A 19,941-nucleotide genomic window follows, 5' to 3' on the forward strand; every position below is an offset into this window, starting at 1 on the left:
CCTCCAGTCACAATGTCCATGCTGACCATTGAATACCCATTCATTCAATAATTCATCCATTCAACCTACATTAGTTTTAGAGAAATTGGTAATAGTAGGGCTAACTGGAACAGTGCACGTGCATATGGCAGTTCGCAAGGAATGGAAATTCACCCTTGCAGAATTCACAAAGAAAATGGCTTGCAGGTAGTTCAGCAGTAGCACGATGATTGCATTCCTATGAAATCTAGAATATTACATTATAAAAAACCATTATGACAATGGAGAAAAGGTAGTTAACGGCTAGAGAGTTAAGTTATTTTTCTTGGCAGGAGAAATAAATGTCCTTTTATTAACTATGCGCTTATGCTTGTTACTGCAAGCTTAAAGTACCATGCTGCTTCGGCAAGGCCACCAGCAGAGTCCAGGACGAGTCTCACCTCCATCTTCACCCTTCTCCCATTTGTGGCACAGAAGTTAAAAATGCCCACCTCCAGATTCAGGGACAGATTCTTTCCAGCTGTTATCAGGCAACTGACCCATCCTATCACCTACTAGAGCAGTGGTTCTTAACCTGGGGGTCATGACCACTATGGGGGTCGTTTGGAGCTTTGCCAGGGGTCATGAAGGGGACACAAATAACATATCAATTTGTTGAGCCCATGTTTAGGAACCTAACAAAGGTACATACCACATACAGTGTTTTGTTCACGTATGGCGTACTGGTGCCAAAAAGGTTGAGAAACACTGTACTAAGGCAAGGCAGCGCCTTTACCACCTCAGGCAATTGAGGAAATTCAGAGTGTCTCCGAGGATCCTCCAGTGCTTCTACGCAGCGGCGGTGGAAAGCATCTTGTCCGGGGACATTACCATCTGGTTTGGGAATTGCTCTGCCAAGGACAAGAAGGCTCTGCAGAGAGTAGTGCGTTCGGCCGAACGCACTATGGGAACTTCACTCGCCCCCCCCTGCAGGAACTATACAACAGGAGGTGCAACTCCAGAGCAAATAAAATCATGGGAGACCCCTTCCACCCCTGCAACGGACTGTTCCAGCTGCTACGGTCAGACACACGCCTCCGTTGCCATGCGGTGAGAACGGAGAGGTTGAGAAGGAGTTTCTTCCCAGAGGCAATTCAGACTGTAAACGCCTATCTCACCAGGGACTAACTATACTGAACGTTTTTCCTTCCATTATTTATTATGTAAAAGAATATGTGTGTTATGACTGTGTTTATAATTTGTTTGGTTGTTTTGTTGTTTGTCTTTTGCACAAACGTCCGCGAGCATTGCCACTTTCATTTCACTGCACATCTCGTATGTGTATGTGACAAATAAACTTGACTTGACTTACTAGAGAGTAGTCCTGACCATCCATCTACTTCATTGGAGACCCTTGGAGTATCTTTTATTGGACTTTACTGGACACTATCTTGCACCAAACGTTATTCCCTTATCCTGTATCTGTACACTGTGGGTGATTTGTTTGTAATCACGTATAGTATTTTCGCGCTGAATGGATAGCACGTAACAAAAAAGCTTTTCACTATACCTCTGTACACAAAACAATAATAAACTAAAAACTAAACGGTGTTATGTGGCTTAAGCAATGCTTACTTGCAGGAAATTCAAATGAAAGCAGGTAATTCATATGAAAAAGCATGTAAACCACATTGATTTGCGAGTTGGTTTAATATATGTGTATATATGGTGACAAGCAACCAATGTAATTCCCTTGTCCAGATCCTGTTTCCTCATCCTTGTTCTTTGTTTTCCTGCATTGAAGTTATTTTTTTCCTTTGACATAACTATTGTAGGAAGCTGCTCTTAATATACAGATAAAACAAAAACTGCACTGAAAACAACATGGTATGCATGTGTTATTTGTAAGCAAGCAAGCCACCTGTAAACTATGCGAATGAGCTGGATTTACTTTTTTTTGTTTCAGCACCAAAAGGAGAGCCAATCGAGTACAGTGTGGAGATGTTAATAATTGTTGTTGTTAGTACGGTCATAGTGCTGATAGTGTTGTCACTCGTTGCTGTCCTGATTTGTCGCAAAATTCACCAGAATAGGATGCAAAGGTTACATGCTCGTGATGCCGAAAATGGAGCAATTGATGGCCTTATAGCTTCCAATGTGGGAGATAGTACACTTGCGGTAACTAATTTTTACAATTTTTATTATTCTCTAAAGTCATTGTTGTGCAAATATGAGTACCTATTGCAAATGTTGGATTTGGATGGTCTTGATTACATGGTGTGTATTTCTTTAAAAAAAAATGTGGGCATGTCTTCACTGTGAACACATGAATGCTTAAGTGGTTAAGTGGAGGTGATGTATCAAATGTGACCATAAATTTCAAAGACTATAAAAAAGATTAATTATACTTTTGGTAAAATAATATTGGTTTAATTCTGTTCACATTGATCAAATTTGCATTGCAGCTCAATAGGACACCCCTGCTGCAGAGAAATTTCAGTTTGTAGTTTAATTATGTGGAACTAAATTTTATACCAGCGAAACAAAATTATCCCTTCAGATATCTATTTTTAAAAATGGACTAGCACAATTTACAATTAGAATGTTTTTTTTCAGAACACCTGCCTTAAGTGAAGTTATAGCAAAGATCAGATCAGCTGTAACCATGACAGAAGAGGCTTGAGGAACCTAGTTGGATCGTCAAATATTGTTAAAGACTTTTTCCACATATGTTTATTAAATTACATATCAGTATACCATCTGATATACATCAGTATATCATTACAATGTATTTTGAATCCTTCTATTAATGTACATTACTGTAGTAAGCTTTCTTGAATTGTATATAGTTTATAATTTCCCCACTTCAGATACAATCCCTGAAGAAGTTTAAAGCAGATAGATCAACCTTTACTTTTGCTCATGTTTTTAATCCATGAAGGTTAGAAATGTAATTGGGAGCCTAGATTCAAAATTTGACACACATTTTCAGCACAAGAAACAACACAGACCCCTGTTTATGTGTGTAGCTTTTCTCAGCCTATCTATACTACATTGGCTTCATCACTGGTCGGAACAAATCTCTGTAAGTCTTGGAAATAACTTGGTCAACGTGGCGCTCTGACGTTTGATACTAGATCTGACAGGGCCAGCCTCACCCTTTGGTGATGAAATTTGTTCCCACTGTGTCACTATCATCTGCATTAATGCCATGGTTGCAATGGTTAACTCAAGGGATGCATTCTGCAAGCCTGGCCTGCTGGATGTCAAATCCTAAATAACATTTTATTTGTAGATGGTTAAAACTTATCCAATTGAACTAACGAATGAAATCCAGTCCAAGGACTTTCAATCACGATGGTGGTTCGTTATTTGACAGTTAGTTGTCAATCACAAATTGGATCACACTGTAGTTTCTCTTCAATGAAAACAGTGTCATTTTCACAATTTGTTTTTTTTTTGATTGAAACTCGGGGCATATTGCAGGATAATAGGTAATCAACACTGATAATAGGTATCGGCTCTGACTTCTCCGTCTTCCCGCATCAAGATAGTTTACTGCCAAATGGAGCAGAATTATAAAGACGAGATGTCATATCCTTGTGCTCACACAATCAGATAATCATGTGCAATATGTATATATAATGAAAATACATAAATATTTACTGTCTTTCCTGTTCCTAACTTGAGGGCCTCTGTCAAGGCTATTCATTCTGCCTCCTTTGCTGATCTACCACTTTTCCTCCTTTGTCTACCACAACAAACACAGTTCCAGAGGAACCGTTATATTTCCTTGACTTATCCACAAAAAATTCATGTATTTTGAATCCTTCTATAAACCTGACACTCTTTCCTGTGTCTACTTTTCTCTGCATTAATGATCTTGTCCTTCCTTCACCATAATTGTGGCCAAATTCACTGCTCTATACCTGACTATCTGTACATGCTCTTCTTATTATTAGTCATCATCAAGCAGTACATCATGTGCTCCAATGAAATGTTAAACAATATCTCTCCAAGACGCTGTCTTTGTATCTTATTTCTCTGCATCAGTACCTAATGTCTTAATTCATACAGCAATCTTGCCAAGCATTGAAACCACTCCATCTTTTCCCGCTGATATCTTCTTTTAGTACTGCAACTTATGGTCTCTGACAGTGTGGGATCTACTCCTCAGACTATGGGTGGTAAAATTTAAACAAATTCACCCAAATAGAAGCCACATTCCTGTACGGTACCCTGCTTGCAGTGCCAATTATTGGAGAGATTTGTGTGTTTAACCTGCTCCCAGATACTGGTGTCACTTTGGGCACAGTCTCCCTCTTAATTATGACTCCGACAACAAACAAAGAACAATGTGTGCATCAGTGGTGAGATTCTAGAACAAGTCGGTTTATAAAGGCCTTGATCGTACTGTTTCGGAACCACTATAAAAGGACGCAAAGTGCTTCACTGACTTAAAACACTTGCATCATTTTATGCTTTTTGCCTTTCGATAGTTCCATGCGAAATTCCCATTTTTGCAATAATTCACCTGCCACCCACTTTTCTTTGTAGTCTTTGCCGTTTTTTTTTTTAAATCTCTGCTGGCTGAAACTTCTTCCGTTGCTTAGGAAACCATTCCTCCATTTGCTTTGTTAATGGTTGTTATGAAGTGACTCCTCTTGTGATCAATTGTATTGTCCTCAGCCTGGTCTACAAACTTCCTATGTTTATCTTTGCTCCACCCAGCTATCCCTTGCATCTAAACACTTGCCTAATCTAAACGCTGCCCCTTCTAACAGGACATTTATGTTACCGTCGCAACATTGGCCTCTATTCCCATCATGCCTCTGCAGCATGTAAGGCTCTTTGGGTTAACTATTCTGCAAACTTGCCCAAGTTTCTTATAATTTCCAAAAAATCTCACATCACAATTGCTACTGACTCCCAACTGCAATCTCTGTAAATTTGATGTAGAAGCTCTTCTGCAAATATTATTTCTGACCAATATATTGATTGAAAAAATCAAGCCGTTAGCATTGGGGAATAAACCAGGAAGTAAGTGGGGCTTTCGTGGTATACACGTCCGTGAAAAGCCGAAAACTGAGAATAGATTGCAAATTCAGTTTTAAATTTGAGTTTGTGTTGTAGCTGTATCGATTTTGCCAATTAAAATGTTCCTACATAATCTGAGAAAATGCAATAGGGAAGATAGCATCAATGGCCTTAAACTTTTAACTCCAAGTTCATCGGGTGAAAAATATTTGACCTTGGTGTCAGGCAGGAATGTCTATGGGCTTCTGAATAAATAAATAAATAATCAGACATTGCAATGCCACTGGAATGTTGTCCTACTCAGGAGACCAGGGTCTGCACACTGGGCTGTTGTCGTTTCTCTGACAACTCTGGGCCGGATTGGAGAGATTATAAGTAATTTTTTTAAAGTCTAAATAGGATTACATTTGAAAAATGATGGGTTAAAGTATGATTAAGAATTCTGCAATATTTTAATTCCCTTGGTCATGTGCTATTTAGTTTTTCTCACAATTACAACTGGCACTTTACACCTGCTAAATACTTATGTTATAAATACCATGTCTTCATAATTAAAATAACGTAATCTGATTCTCGTCTTCTCCTTTGCTTTAATTGAAATTTAATTATGAACTTTTCACACCTTGCACAAAACTATTTCTGCAAAATCAGCAGGTTAGGATGTCAGTTTTGATGGTGTTAAATAACTCCACCTACTGTTTCTGGAGAGAATCATCTGATAAAGGAATTAGAATAGAGGCAATAGTTTTTTTCAGTGTTCGCAACTGATGAAGCAGTAGGCTTCACATTACAACCTACATAAAGATTGGATTGTGGAAAGATGGTGAACAAATGGGTTTTAGGAAAGAACAAATTGGGGGGAAATTTAGCATAATGGGCAAAGCAGGGGAAATGAGGGAGAGAGAAATGTACTGAACAGGGCAAATGTAGTGAAGAACCAATCTCTTATTGCATGGTGTATAAATCAGACTCTTGATCCTATGTCTGACTAAAACTTAGGGCAGGTTTGATTCTCCAGATGCTGAGTTGGATGATCAGCCATGATCATATTGAATGGCGGTGCAGGCTCAAAGGGCCGAATGGCCTACACCTGCACCTATTTTCTATGTTTCTATGCTGGCTGAGGGTACTACTGAGTTTGGCAAAATTCCCCCGCAGAACTGGTGGTAACCATTTCAATGCAGAATCTGCAACTCCAGATCTATTTGGATCGAGATATAATCTAAGCTTCAATACCATTCTTCACATAGTTCTGAAAATTACTTTGAATTGATTTCCAACACTTAAAAGAAAGAGAAACAGTCAAATGTAGACCTTCTTAATCACACTTTTTTCCTCCCATCTGGTTCTTCTTTCCTCAGCTTCTGCCTTGTCTTCCATTACATTACCTTATGCAAGCAAACACATTCTAAGTATATAAATTAGTAGTAAGTGCAACCAAGCTATGTGATAATTAGCCACTTTTGATTTGACAAGGGATTTCAATGTTCCTGTAAAGGCTATGTATAATTACCCTAAAATGAGAATATTTATATCAAGGGATAGCTAGGTAAGGGTAGAAATGTGAGATTTGTTGGATTGGTAGAGGTGATGTAAATGAGGAGCAATCTTGAAGTGAGGTTGGAGTATTAAAATGCAAACTACATCTTTAACGATTATAGTGGAATGGCATTAATCAGAACATACATATTGCTATTCAGTATTTAACAATGCTGTTATGTCTGGTTTACTTGGGCCTAACTTTTCATTTCTCAGAACCTCTAATTTTATCTGTATCATAGCGATAGTTTCTATATTAATGTTTAATATTCTCCATTCTTAGGATATGCTTGACCACTCTTGTACGTCAGGTAGTGGATCGGGGTTACCATTTCTGGTACAACGCACAGTTGCCAGACAGATTACCTTGATGGAATGTGTAGGTACGTGAAATAAAACGTCAGCCACTTTTGATCAAAGTTATCAAATAATAATATCAGTTTGTTTATTAGAATTAGCTGTCATCAAAATAGCTGGGTACACTTTTGATTTGGAGAGTACCTGTGATGTACCTCCCCTTATCCGATTGATTTGGTTGTCAATCTTAACAACTTGGGCATTTGACGACTCGAGTATTTTATTTAAGCCATTGCTTCCAAATTGGGTTGTGTAAGCATGAAGCTTGAGGGAAAAGTGAGAGAATAATTTTAAATTTTGCAACATTCAGAGAAAATTAATAGGTTTAAAAATCCAGAATTGGATGAAAAATACATTTAAAAAATACATTGATAGTTTGTCCTTCATATTTTAGTTGCGAGGGTTTAATATTTACAGTATATTGATTAAATGATTATAATATTACTCAAGAGTTTGAAACTTGTATTAATAAGTGTCTAAAGTAATGTTTTTCATTATATGGTGGCCAAGCACACAGCTTGAATGTTTGCACAAATGTCTCATTTTAGTTTAGCATGCCAGCTTCCAAGAAATGTTTTGGCCGTGGGAGCATCCAATAAAGATTGTCTTGGAAAGGGATACATAAACAACTTTTGACATGCGATTCATTGGAAAATCAAATCTTGCAATGCAGACAGTTGAAGAAAAGTGCCCGACAGGCTATCTGTTTACAGAAAGGCTTCATTGCTCTAGTATGGGTCGTGGCCAGAAGAAGTGAACTGCAAATGTTTTCTCAAAAAATGAATAAAGCTAGAAGTGAAAATGTTTTAACAATCTACTTATTTAGGAATTAAAACCAAAGTCTGAAAATGAATAAAGGTGTTCTATAAATATTTTCCTCCATTCCCACATACAGTGCCCTCCATAATGTTTGGGACAAAGACCCATCATTTATTTATTTGCCTCTGGACTCCACAATTTGAGATTTATAATAGAGAAAATCACATGTGGTTAAAGTGCACATTGTCTGATTTTAATAAAGGCATTTTTTATACATTTTGGTTTCACCATGTAGAAATTACAGCAGTGTTTATCCATAGTCCCCACCCCACCCATTTCAGGGCACCTTGGCGTTTGGGACACAGCAATATCATGTAAATGAAAGTAGTCATGTTTAGTATTTTGTTGCATATCCTTTGCATGCAATGACTGCTTGCAGTCTGCAATTCATGGACATCGCCAGTTGCTGGGTGTCTTCTCTGGTGATGCTCTGCCAGGCCTGTATTGCAGTCATCTTTAGCTTATGCTTGTTTTGGGGGCTAGTCCCCTTCAGTTTTCTCTTCAGCATATAAAAGGCATGCTCAATTGGATTCAGATCAGGTGATTGACTTGGCCACTCAAGAATTGACCATTTTTTAGTTTTGAATCACTCCTTTGGTGCTTTAGCAGTATGTTTGGGATCATTGTCTTGCTGTAGAATGAGCTGCCGGCCAATGAGTTTTGAGGCACTTGATGGAACTTGAGCAGATAGGATGTGTCTATACACTTCAGAATTAATTATGCTAATACCATCAGCAGTTTTATCATCAATGAAGATAAGTGAGCCACTACCTTCAGCAGCCATACATAATAATAAATTGAATTTATATAGCGCTTTTCAGGGACTCAAAGTCGCCTGCACAGGCCATAACACCCCCGCCACTATTTCACAGATGAGGTGGTATGCTTTGGATCTTGGGCAGTAATTTCTCCCCTCCATACTTTGCTCTTGCCTTCACTCTGATATGTTAATCTTTGTCTCATCTGTCTCATCCTTTTTCCAGAACTGTGGTTGCTCTTTTAAGTACTCCTTGGCAAACTTTAACCTGGCCATCCTATTTGTGCAGCTAACCAGTGGTTTGCATCTTGCAGTATAGTCTCTATTTCTGTTTATGAACTCTTCTGTGGACAGTGGTCATTGACAAATCCACACCTGACTCCTGAAGAGTGTTTCTGGTGTGTCAGACATGTGTCTGGGGATTTTTTCTTTATTATAGAGAGAATTCTTCTGTCATCAGCTGTGGAGGTCTTCCTTGGCCTGCCAGTCCTTTTGCGATTAGTAAGCTCACTAGTGCTCTCTTTCTTCTTAATGATGTTCCAAACAGTTGATTTTGGTAAGCCTAAGGTTTTTGGCTGATGTCTCAAGTTTTATTCTTGTTTCTCAGTCACATAATGGCTTCTTTGACTGTCATTGGCACAACTTTGGTCCTCATGTTGATAAACAGCAATAAAAGTTTCCTTAGGTGATGGAAAGACTGGAGGAAAGACTAGGTGCTGAGAGCTCTCTTATACCTGCATTAAGGAGGCAATTAAACGCACCTGAGCAATTTCAAACAGCTGTGAAGCCATGTGTCCCAAACATTATGGTGCCCTGAAATGGAGGGACCATGTATAAACAGAGGCAAATAAATAAATGATGGATCGTTGTCCTAAACATTATGGAGGGCACTGTAGCATGTATCCTGGAAAGACTTGGTTATCACCAAACATTGCAAAAACAGGTAAAATGGCTTCAGTACATCATGGACATGGACTGCACCAGTTATCCAAGGCTGGTGATTTGAAGAATATTTCCTGGAATTTTATAAAATATAACCACTAATGTCAATCCTCTACCATATGATGTAGCAAATGAAGTTCAGTCAAGTGAGATCAGATTCAGTTTCACTACAATCCCCGAATAAGTACAGAATGCCTAGAAAGAGCTTACTGAGATCATATGCAAGAGTTGTCATGCTTTGGCGCCATTTTCAAAGTCCCAACTGCAGCTGGCCATAAAGGCCCGTTGCAGCCGTCGCCATGATCCGGATCGTCCAGCAAACCCGTGCCTGTCCTTGCCTAACCACTTTCAGCCTTCGTGCCCCTGGAGCGCCTCCCGCAGCCGACCGTGAGGGCACGGAAGGCAAGACCCCGGTCCTTCTGACTGACCCTTTGTTCTTGCATCCATCACCAACTGCCTCTTCCCTCATCTCCGATTCCCAGTCCTTGGGGACGAGGCTCCCACTCAAGGTGGGTTCCCGGATCCGGGGGTGGCGGGTGAGCCATGCCTGGTGCTGGAGTATGGGTGCAGACCGCGGCCCTTATTGTTAATGTGTGTAGTTTGATTAATCCATCAGAAGGTTGTGAGGGCTTGGGGTGTCGAGATTGAAAGTGGTTCCCATCAATTCTATTAGTTTAGATTCCACTTTAATTGAGCTTAGACAGTGCTAACTTGACAGGTTTACAATATCTCTCTTCACAACTGAATGGAGATATGGTTTCTGGAATCAGTGAACAAAATTAAAACTTTTTTAAACCCTGTCTTCCCCCACCCTTCTGAAACAGGAAAGGGGCGCTATGGAGAAGTTTGGAGAGGCCAGTGGCAAGGTGAAAGTGTTGCTGTAAAAATCTTCTCATCTCGAGATGAGAAATCCTGGTTTCGAGAGACTGAAATTTATAATACGGTTCTTCTTCGCCATGAGAACATATTAGGTGAGAAATAATTCATATGCACCATTATAAATTCAACGTAATTGCTTTATTTTATTGTACGATGCAAAATACTGTAACGCACGTTGGTTAGCGAACAGAATTGAAAAGGTGATGCCATTTTGTATCATTCAGGTAAAAAATATGTCTACAACCCACTACCTTGTAAAATCATGCTTTTAAATCATTTTCTGGCATCTTTGGATAAAACTTGTTGCATGTGCAAATTTCTGAATCGGGTAAGCATCCCCGTGGAAGTTAGAAATTTAAGCTATGTTGAAAACCATCGCTAAATAGTAGAAATTAAATGTTTCTCATTCACAACAGTGAATGTAAAACAGAAGATAATCTGCAACTTCAGATACCAATACCAGTTATCACAAGCAATGGATCAAATGCCATGGGTGCCATCGGTAGTGGAAGAAATATTGTCCAACAACTAAATATCGGTATAAGCCCTGCTGGTTTTGATACTCACACAAACGTGAACTCGTCCTGTCTATATTCCATGTACAAATCGTGAGAAATTTTGCTGTACACCCTTCCCTACCATACTATCAAACTCCACCCACAAACAAAACAAATTGGTGGATAGAAATACGAAGGCATAACCAAAGCGGATGCAGCAGAATCAGTGTTCCCAACCAGAAAAATACAGTACTGTAAGTGGCAAATCATCTTTGAAACTCTATGAAGCAATAATTTTCCTTCCAATTTGGTAAGCATGTAATAATTCTAACCCTAAATTCCAATGCATGTATCTCTCCAGTTAAACGATAGGTCATCACCAATTTGTTTGCTGTCTTTCAAGCAATCACGTACTGGTTGCCAAATTTCCTTTGGGGTGTGTGGCTACAGTATTTCTATAAGCACGCTTTATTAATACTTTAAATTGTGTTGTTTACATTTGAATCGACAATACCCTGTGAACTTAAAGACCTGTGATTTAATAATAACTTGCAGTAGGTCATCTTTTTGATTGTAAATGATTTGGTTGCATTTGTTGGAATGCAGGTACCTCCACAAAAATAAATAATTTCCAGATAACCATCCATATATATTGTCAATTAAAAACCTGCCTCTCACTCCACAGTCTTTTCTCATCTTGTCATTGTCCGCTCTTTTATTAGGGAGTTAAACAAAAGCAAGATTATGGTGCAAATTCCTTGCATAAACAAGACAAAATTGTCAAATAATGTGAAAAGTGTCAAGTCGCCAACTAGCTGTTAATGATTATATTCTGGCTCGGGTGCTGACTTTGGATTACTTTGGCATATCATATATTGGCTTTATTTTTAATCTTTAAATTACACAATTGGTTATGAAAATTATGTGACAAGGTTTGTCTGTTAATATTGTAGAGTTTCTGTTTAGTTTAGTTTATTGTCACATACCTCGTTACAGTGAAAAGCTCTTGTGTGCTAGTGAAAAGACTATACATGATTACAATCAAGCAATTTACAGTGTATCTGCCCAAATTCAAATTACATCAGACCACAATGGATTTTGTTTGTTACAGTAATGCTTCCAATGCAGATAAAATATTTTCAGAATTATGGTTTAAGATAGGATGGTCGTTTCAAAAATGTTAGACAATGTTTAAAAGGTAGGTAATAGAAATGGTGGAAAGCTAAGAAATAATTGGGAATGATGAGATTGTATTGGAAAGGTCCAATTAATCATCATAAGGAAGGATGGAAAGGTTTTTAAATGAACAAAATGTGACTGAGATAATTTAGCAGCATGTGGGATTGGTACAGTATTATAGGAGTCCATCTACTTTTTATATCTGTCAATTTTCCCTTGATGCTTTAATTTATCTTTGTATCTTGTTTAATGTTCTTAAAATTGATTGTAGCCCTTTTGATTTTCTTTAAGGTTTCATTGCTTCAGACATGACCTCAAGGAATTCTAGCACTCAACTGTGGCTTATCACTCATTATCATGAAAATGGTTCACTCTACGACTATTTGCAACGTAACACAGTGGATACTGTAGTCTGTCTGAATTTTGCCTTATCTATAGCCAACGGTCTGGTACACCTTCACAATGAAATTTTTGGAACCGAGGGAAAGCCTGCAATTGCTCACAGAGATTTGAAAAGCAAAAATATCTTAGTAAAAAAGAACTTGCATTGTTGCATTGCTGATCTTGGTGAGTACATAGAAGTCCCACATTATCTAGTCCTTTGAAGGACTCTAAATGACAGTAACTGTATTAATAATGTCTCTCTTTGTAGGGTTAGCGGTGATGCATTCACAGACTAACAATCAATTAGACGTCGGAAATAATCCTAAAGTGGGCACGAAACGTTATATGGCACCAGAAGTACTTGAGGAATCAATTCAGGTTGACTGCTTTGATGCCTACAAACGCGTGGACATCTGGGCATTTGGACTGGTCTTGTGGGAAGTGACCAGAAGAACATTCAGTAATGGTAAGCATGAGTACCAACCTCTTTTTCAATTATTAGTTATCTCAATAAAATTGAATTTAAGGAAAATAAGTTACTTGGACTGAAAACGAAATTCGTAAAACAAATGTTTAACATGCTTAACATTTATGTAGTTCCCATAAGTGCAATAAATTGCTTGAATTATTTCAAAATTCCATAGATTCTTGAATGGTTCCCATATGTTGGAAAGTACTTAGTATAAAACCACTGGTTAAGAGAGAAAATAGAATTAGAGTCCAGTAGACTGACTTTAGTATAGAACTAGACTAAGTGGAACCCGTTGGGTCCCAGTATCACACGGGAGGGCTGGTCCCCCAACGCAATATTCCACCTCTCCACCAATTCCAATATTGGGGGCCAAGAGGGGGGGGGGCTTTCTGGAGCACTAGTATGGGTGTTGTGGGCTGAAGGGACTGGTTTCCAGAGGGCTGGTATGGACCTTGTGGGCCGAATGGATTCTTGTGCTGGCGGCTCAGTCACTCAAGCCTGTTGTGCTGACAGCTCACTCACTCACGGCTGGTGGGCTCGCAGTTGACGCGCGGCTATTCCTTGAAATTCCATTTCAAGCCGGGTGCCACCAAATTCAAATGCAGTTTCATACCATTTTGAAGCAGGGTGCAAGGCCACTAAAGACAGCGAGTCGTGACCTCTCCCTCCATCATCTTGCAGAGACTGAGCCACGCCCACAGTTCCTGGTTTTATAGTCCCCCTTCCACCAGCGCGGGCGTGGCCTTCATGGTGTGATTGACAGGAGAGAGAATCTCAACATTTTTTAAACACTAATAACTGTTTTATTTTTAATCGATGGGAAAAATCCTTGGCACTTGATGAGTGGAGGGGGGCTGAGTAAGATGGCCAACAATCACAGCCGTACATGGTAGCGTTTTTTCTAAAATCAATATAAAGCGCAAACAGGAAGTGGTCAAGATTAGATTTTTAATTATATAGAAGGCAACTTTAATTAGGCAAGGGAGCTTTAATTAGGCAAGGTAGCTTTAATTAGGCAAGGTAGCTTTAATTAGGCAAGGTAGCTTAAATTAGGCATGGCAGCTTTAATTAGGCACGGCAGTTTTAGCACTTTCAAATCATAGGCAACACAGCTTTAGCAATTTCAAACCAAAGGCAACACAACTTTAGCACTTTCAAATCAAAGGCAACACAACTTTAGCACTTTCAAACCAAAGGCAATACCGCTTTAGCACTTTCAAACCAAAGGCAACACATTTTATCGATGGGAAAAATCCTCTTGTCCTGCCCAGCGGAGGGGGACTCTGAGTAAGGGCCAAAAATCACAAAAATCGCCGTAAGTTTGGCATCACGGTTTGAACAGACATTGTGACTGAAGCTATACTGTCATTGTTCTGGTCATCCTGAGTATAAAAGTTTGCTAAAATCTGATCCACGCCTGTATTCAGAGAACTGGGTTGATACAGCTGTGATGTGCATGTGTATAGCCTCCATGAACGGACATTACATTTATATGTTTACACACACACACATAGCACTTTCTGCATACTTTTGGGCTGGCCAGATGTCTTTTGCAATGAGTTATTTTTGAAGTTTAGACACTATTGCAACGGAGAGAGTAATCAGTTTGTATGTTGGGAGCTCCCACAATTTGAAAAATAACAATGATGAGATGAGCTATTTTAGCAATGTTGGGTGAGCAATAAATATGCATTCGTATGCATTTTGTTTGAAGTCAGTAACTGAAATGCAAATGTCATTACCCCCCCTCCCGCCAATATCAAGGTTCTATTGGAGACTTTGATGAGATGAACTATGTCAGTTAAGAGTGCAAATCAGGTGGGATTCTCTGCTTCGGTGTTGAACAAATTGGCTACTCAGTAGTTGAAACCACTGTTGTTTTGGGGCACGATTATGAACAAGGATCCCTGACCAAGGGCAAGGGATCCTCTGTCCCATGGATTCACACAATCAACTTAATTGTGGCACAGTGGCGAAGGGCCTGTTTCCGTGCTGTATTTCTAAACTAAACTAAAATCCTTTTTAGATTGTCAGGTTTATTTTGGATTATCTTGCAATGTGAAATCTAAATTTAATTTGCTTAGAGTTCAAGTTCTTTCTTTTGCAGGGATTGCAGAGGAATACAAGCCCCCATTTTATGATCTGGTACCGAATGACCCTAGCTTTGAAGATATGCGGAAAATTGTGTGTGTGGAACAGCAAAGACCAAATATTCCTAACAGATGGTTCTCTGACCCTGTGAGTTCAATACTCTTTGTTTTAAATGATAATTCAATTCAACCGTTTTGTTTCAGGGTATTTCATCTTATTCTATTTGCTAAGTATTACAATCATATATGTACTAAGTTTTTCTATTCCCTCACGCTCTCTCACAATCTGTTCTTTTCCATTGTCCGCTTTTGTATTTTCATCTATTGAACGTTACTGAAAGCCAAATGTCACTTATTTTCAACTAAGTTGCCTCCAGTATTTCAGTTTCTGCTGATCCAAAGAATCAATCCTGTGTCTAAAAATCACATGTGCGTGTGCATAAAAAGCATATGTGGCGGCCTGGAAACTATTTGGATTAACCAAACAAGAGCAGTTCTGAAGCATTTGGCTGCCAGTGATTTCTAAATGTTTAATTAGTCTGTGGATGAAACCACAAAAACTTGGTAGATGACAGAGTTGAAACGGCCAATATAACCATCTTAAGTATTTTGGATTAACACCATCAATTATGTAGTAAAAGTATAAGAAATCCCAGGCAATGCAGCCCTTTCAGCGTGTTCCACCATTCAGATATTTTTGTGCTGTCCTCTTAATTCCCTTCAAATTCAAAAATATATAATTTGTATTTTGATTATCCCAACCATTTGGCACCCTGAGATTTATAACCGTTTAAATGAAAAAAAAAATGATCTCAGTCCTACATTTCTTGCCTTTCCCCACTTAAAATACTTTTTATTTGTGTTCTCATTGTCCAGTGAAGTAAATAATGTACCATGTGGCAAGAAATGTTTTGCATCTCACAGATGCCCTTCGGATCTGATATCCTTTCCTAGCTGGAACATTCCTGCTCTTTGGGCCCACAAGTGAATGTTTTGCCTATTCTATTTTGTTCTCTCATTCATTTCAAGCATTGTTTTTGTCCTTTTAATGATTCCACAAACAATGGATCCATCCTTTAATGATTCCACCAACAATAAGTTCAAAATGTGAATTGTACTATCACGTGGATCATTTGGAATTGGAAATAACCAAAAATCAGAAAATTGGCAAGAGGAGAATTGACGTCCTAGACCATAGCCAAGACTTAAATAAGTATGCTTTGCGGTGGTGAGACAGTGGCACTGAGTAAATTAAATCTCTAGCACCAGTGTCGTTGAGGGGAGGACATGCAAGGGGTTCTACTAATGTTGGAAGAGCAGATGGTACGCAGAGACATTTAGGCTAACAAAAAAGGGCAATCTCGCAGCAGGGATTTTGACATGGATGTGTCGAGTGACGAGCTGCTGACAAGGTCACTGGTGATTGCTGAATAAGGCTAGGAAAGCAAGGTATTGTGGTACTAATAGCGAGGGTGGAACTTAGGAACGATCCATTAAAGCAATTATGGTAAATAAGCCAACCCGTTAGTGAATGTTTCCGCATAAGATATGTGATGTTCAAATGGAAGTAATTTTATTGGTGGCTAACATTTGCTGTGATGCTCGGCTTCTGACTAAGATGCTGGGGGCAATGTGCCGTCTGTCTATGCTGAAGGGAGCAGACGGAAGGAAAAACTTTGGGACTGCTTGATTTAGCTGATGATTCACCACAATCGTGGCTGGGATGCGGTTGATGAAATGCTGAAGGATTGTGTCAGAGAACTGGAGCCAAGAAATCAAGCAAGAACACTAAGTAAGAGAAAGCCAGGGGTGTACTGAGAGTGAATTATAGATTATATTAAAGCAGGCATGTTAAGCACAGTTTGGATGGTCGGCCTGATCTGACGAGCTAACGTGCGGTATGGATAGAAATGATTTGGAAACTGGTGGAAATTGCCTTTGCTGCAGAAATGGGAGCATTTTGTATCAAATGAGGTCTTGCACCTAATCTTTGCCAAAATAATGATCACCACTGCTGAACTGGGCTAAAAATAGAAGTCATAAATTCTTTTAACATTGGAATGGAAAGAAGAAACGGGCGTGTTATTCCTATCTTCGTAGCTTTTCAGGAGTTCCACTTGCCTTAATCAACTCTCCTGCCTTCTTCCAAGTATTGAAGCTTGTGCCAGTTCACACACTGACATTGATTGCTTTTGTGGAGTTGAGATGACCTGGAAATGTAAATTAAGATGGCCAGAACAACTGGGACACGAGTGTCTTTTCAACCTTCACAAGAACATTGCTGTTCTGACGTGCAGAATAGGGAGACTGAATTTGAACTAAAAACCTGTCTGCATTATAACATTACTCATTTCTCTTTCAGACCTTGTCTGCTCTAGCCAAGCTGATGAAAGAATGTTGGTACCAAAATCCTTCGGCGCGGCTCACTGCATTACGTATCAAAAAGACTTTAGGGAAAATAAGCAATTCGTTAGAGAAAGTGAAAATGGACTGCTGATAGGAGGTTGAGAATCGATATTTATCATTGTCACCAAATGTACGAGATCTACTAGCTAGGATGAAAAGCAGATCTCAAACTGTCCGTTATTCTGTTTTTACAGTTAAACATATGGCAGTATCGGTGTCAGCAAGGGCACCATGGTTTTATGGCAGATGAATCATTGTCTTTAACCAGACCAATCACTCAACCATGGCTGTTCCTCTTGATGCAAATAAAAGTCAGAGTGGTCGCATATTCACTGGCCACACTCTAACTTGAATTCTATTTGGAAGGGGATTTTATTTGCACTAATTTTTTTTTTGCATTGCTGTACAATTATCAAGTAGGCTGCAATAGCCCTGGCCTGTGTATTTATATTCAGTCTGTAAAATAGCATGCAGGTTTTCATTATGAATAGGCAAGACATGATGGCTTTGTTACAGGAATACATGAACCATTTAATGGTTATTATAATGTAAAACTACAGTGGCCCTTATGTTTTAATGTGACAGGAAGACATATACACCAGTGAATTGTGGTGGTGCCTTGACACTAGAGATAGTTCTTTAAGGTTAAGTTACACAGATGAGCTACAGAATACTTTCCACAGTGGAATGTGTATCATTTTAAAACTAATGTTTATGCAGATTGTATGGTTTGCCTTTGGTGCTGTATCCAAAATGTAAGATTATTTTTTATATTTTCATCATAGGAAGTAACATTGTCTTTTGAATTACAGTTTAGAATTTGTTCTATTTCTTTCTTTTATCTAGTAACATACAGAGACTTGATAGGCCTCTGATTTTCTCATTAACTACATTGAGAAGATTATGATTCATCTTTGTTAAGTGCTCAAATTATTTAACTTAATCATGGTCAAAACACTCCTGTAACTAGTCTTCCTGGAATACAAATGACCATGTCAAGTAAAGGAAATTATTAATTTCCTTCTGGTGCAAAGTGACAAACACTAATAAGGATATTGTACAGGAAAGGTCTAAAATCTTCAAACATTGCTTCCTTATATAGTGTTGGAAGATCAGGAAAATGGCCGCAGTTACTTCAAGGAAAAATACAGTAATAGAACACTAATATGGTTTTTAATGTAAATGTATGCAGCCTGCTGTGTTGCCTTTTTGTTATTATGTATCTTAATTTGTGCAATGACTCACAAAGCACTCAACGTATATGTAGTTTGAAAGAAAGGGCTTACTGGGTTATTTTATGTTAAAGCATTTGCATTAGGATATAGGTTCATTTCATTTGGGACATTTGAGGTGCTTTACCATTTGGTGAATTGTGCAACAAATATCATTATTGCACTGTAATATTACCACTAAAGTGTGTTTGTTTTCAAAAAGCAATAATTGCATTTTAAAACCGAATATTCCTGCAATTCTGCGCACAAAGCATCATCCATAGCTGCAGCCTAAATTAACGTCTCACACTATGCTTTGTAATCTGGTTGCCTACAGTTTCCATTTAAAAAGTAACTTCTAAACAAAACAATTATGAGCAATATTTACTACTATGTCACATTTATTTAGTGCTGCATTATAAGATGCAACAACTACAGTTCAAGTTTCAGTGTTCACGCATAGAAACATTATTTAAGCCTTAATTCCTAGGACTGGTGCAATTTTTTGCTATTTTAAAAATACACCAATCTCAAAAGTTTTTTCATTTAACTCGGAAATCATTAATAAAAATGTCCTGTGTGTTATACATTGATGTCTTTGCTTACATTATTCAGCATTCATTTATCAACAGGATGCTGGAAGAGCACATTTTGGAATAATAAATGTATAAAGGGTGACATCATTAAAAGCCATTCTGCAATACTGTGAGATGTACAATTTCAAAGCTATTATTTACATTGGATAAAATGTAATTTGTTCCCTGGAGCAAACATTAGATTACTTGTATGTTATTAACCAGCATAGTTTGCCTTGTGAAGGATTCCAAATAATCAATCAAATTTCTATTTTTTGGGCATAGTTTCACTTAAAAGACTGCTGTGTAAAGAGATGAAAGGTGCTCCATCATCCAGCGAAATGTCATCTAGAGAAACATTGACCAATCAAACAATATTGTGGCTATAGGAGTTGGTCTGGTGTTGGATAGTCTGCAGTAGCTGCCTGTCCTTTTAGATTTCCCAAGAGAGTTCCACCTTCTACAAACCAGACTGTCCACTTGCCTAGATGAGTATCGAGTGAACAACTAGTAGGACAAAAACTTGCTTAAGTTGGCACCTGTTAACTATCTGCATCCTGGCTCCAGTGAGCAGCAGTTTGGGTTTTTTTTTTTTAATGTTGCATCAAATCCTAAAAGTTCACCACCAAGAATAAAGTGAATGCAATCCCTTCAGATTTTCCTTTCAATGTGGCTCATTATCCTAACGTGGAAATATTTCACTGTTCTCTTTTTATCAGTAGGTCAAAATCTAAGAGCTCCCAACTGAATGGTATTGTGGAAGTACCTTCACCTTACTGCAGGAGCTTACCGCCATCTCAAATTGCATTAGGGTTGGGCCATAAATGTGGTTTTTGCCA

General features: G+C 38.5%; 1 protein-coding gene across 2 annotated transcripts in view; it reads left to right on the plus strand.

The window, feature by feature from the left end:
- Positions 1 to 19,236, plus strand: part of LOC129696580 (activin receptor type-1-like) — a 37,414-nt gene extending 18,178 nt beyond the window's left edge. For both annotated transcript variants that reach the window (XM_055634624.1, XM_055634623.1), the window contains exons 5-11: positions 1,925 to 2,136; positions 6,818 to 6,917; positions 10,234 to 10,380; positions 12,256 to 12,531; positions 12,617 to 12,814; positions 14,928 to 15,058; positions 17,273 to 19,236. In XM_055634624.1, coding sequence (XP_055490599.1) covers positions 1,925 to 2,136; positions 6,818 to 6,917; positions 10,234 to 10,380; positions 12,256 to 12,531; positions 12,617 to 12,814; positions 14,928 to 15,058; positions 17,273 to 17,407 — 1,199 coding nt within the window. In that variant the 3' untranslated portion in view covers positions 17,408 to 19,236. The remainder of the gene's footprint in view (positions 1 to 1,924; positions 2,137 to 6,817; positions 6,918 to 10,233; positions 10,381 to 12,255; positions 12,532 to 12,616; positions 12,815 to 14,927; positions 15,059 to 17,272) is intronic.
- Positions 19,237 to 19,941: the final 705 nt, after the last annotated feature.

Source organism: Leucoraja erinacea, chromosome 4, assembly GCF_028641065.1.
Source record: "Leucoraja erinacea ecotype New England chromosome 4, Leri_hhj_1, whole genome shotgun sequence".
NCBI lineage: Eukaryota > Metazoa > Chordata > Chondrichthyes > Rajiformes > Rajidae > Leucoraja > Leucoraja erinaceus.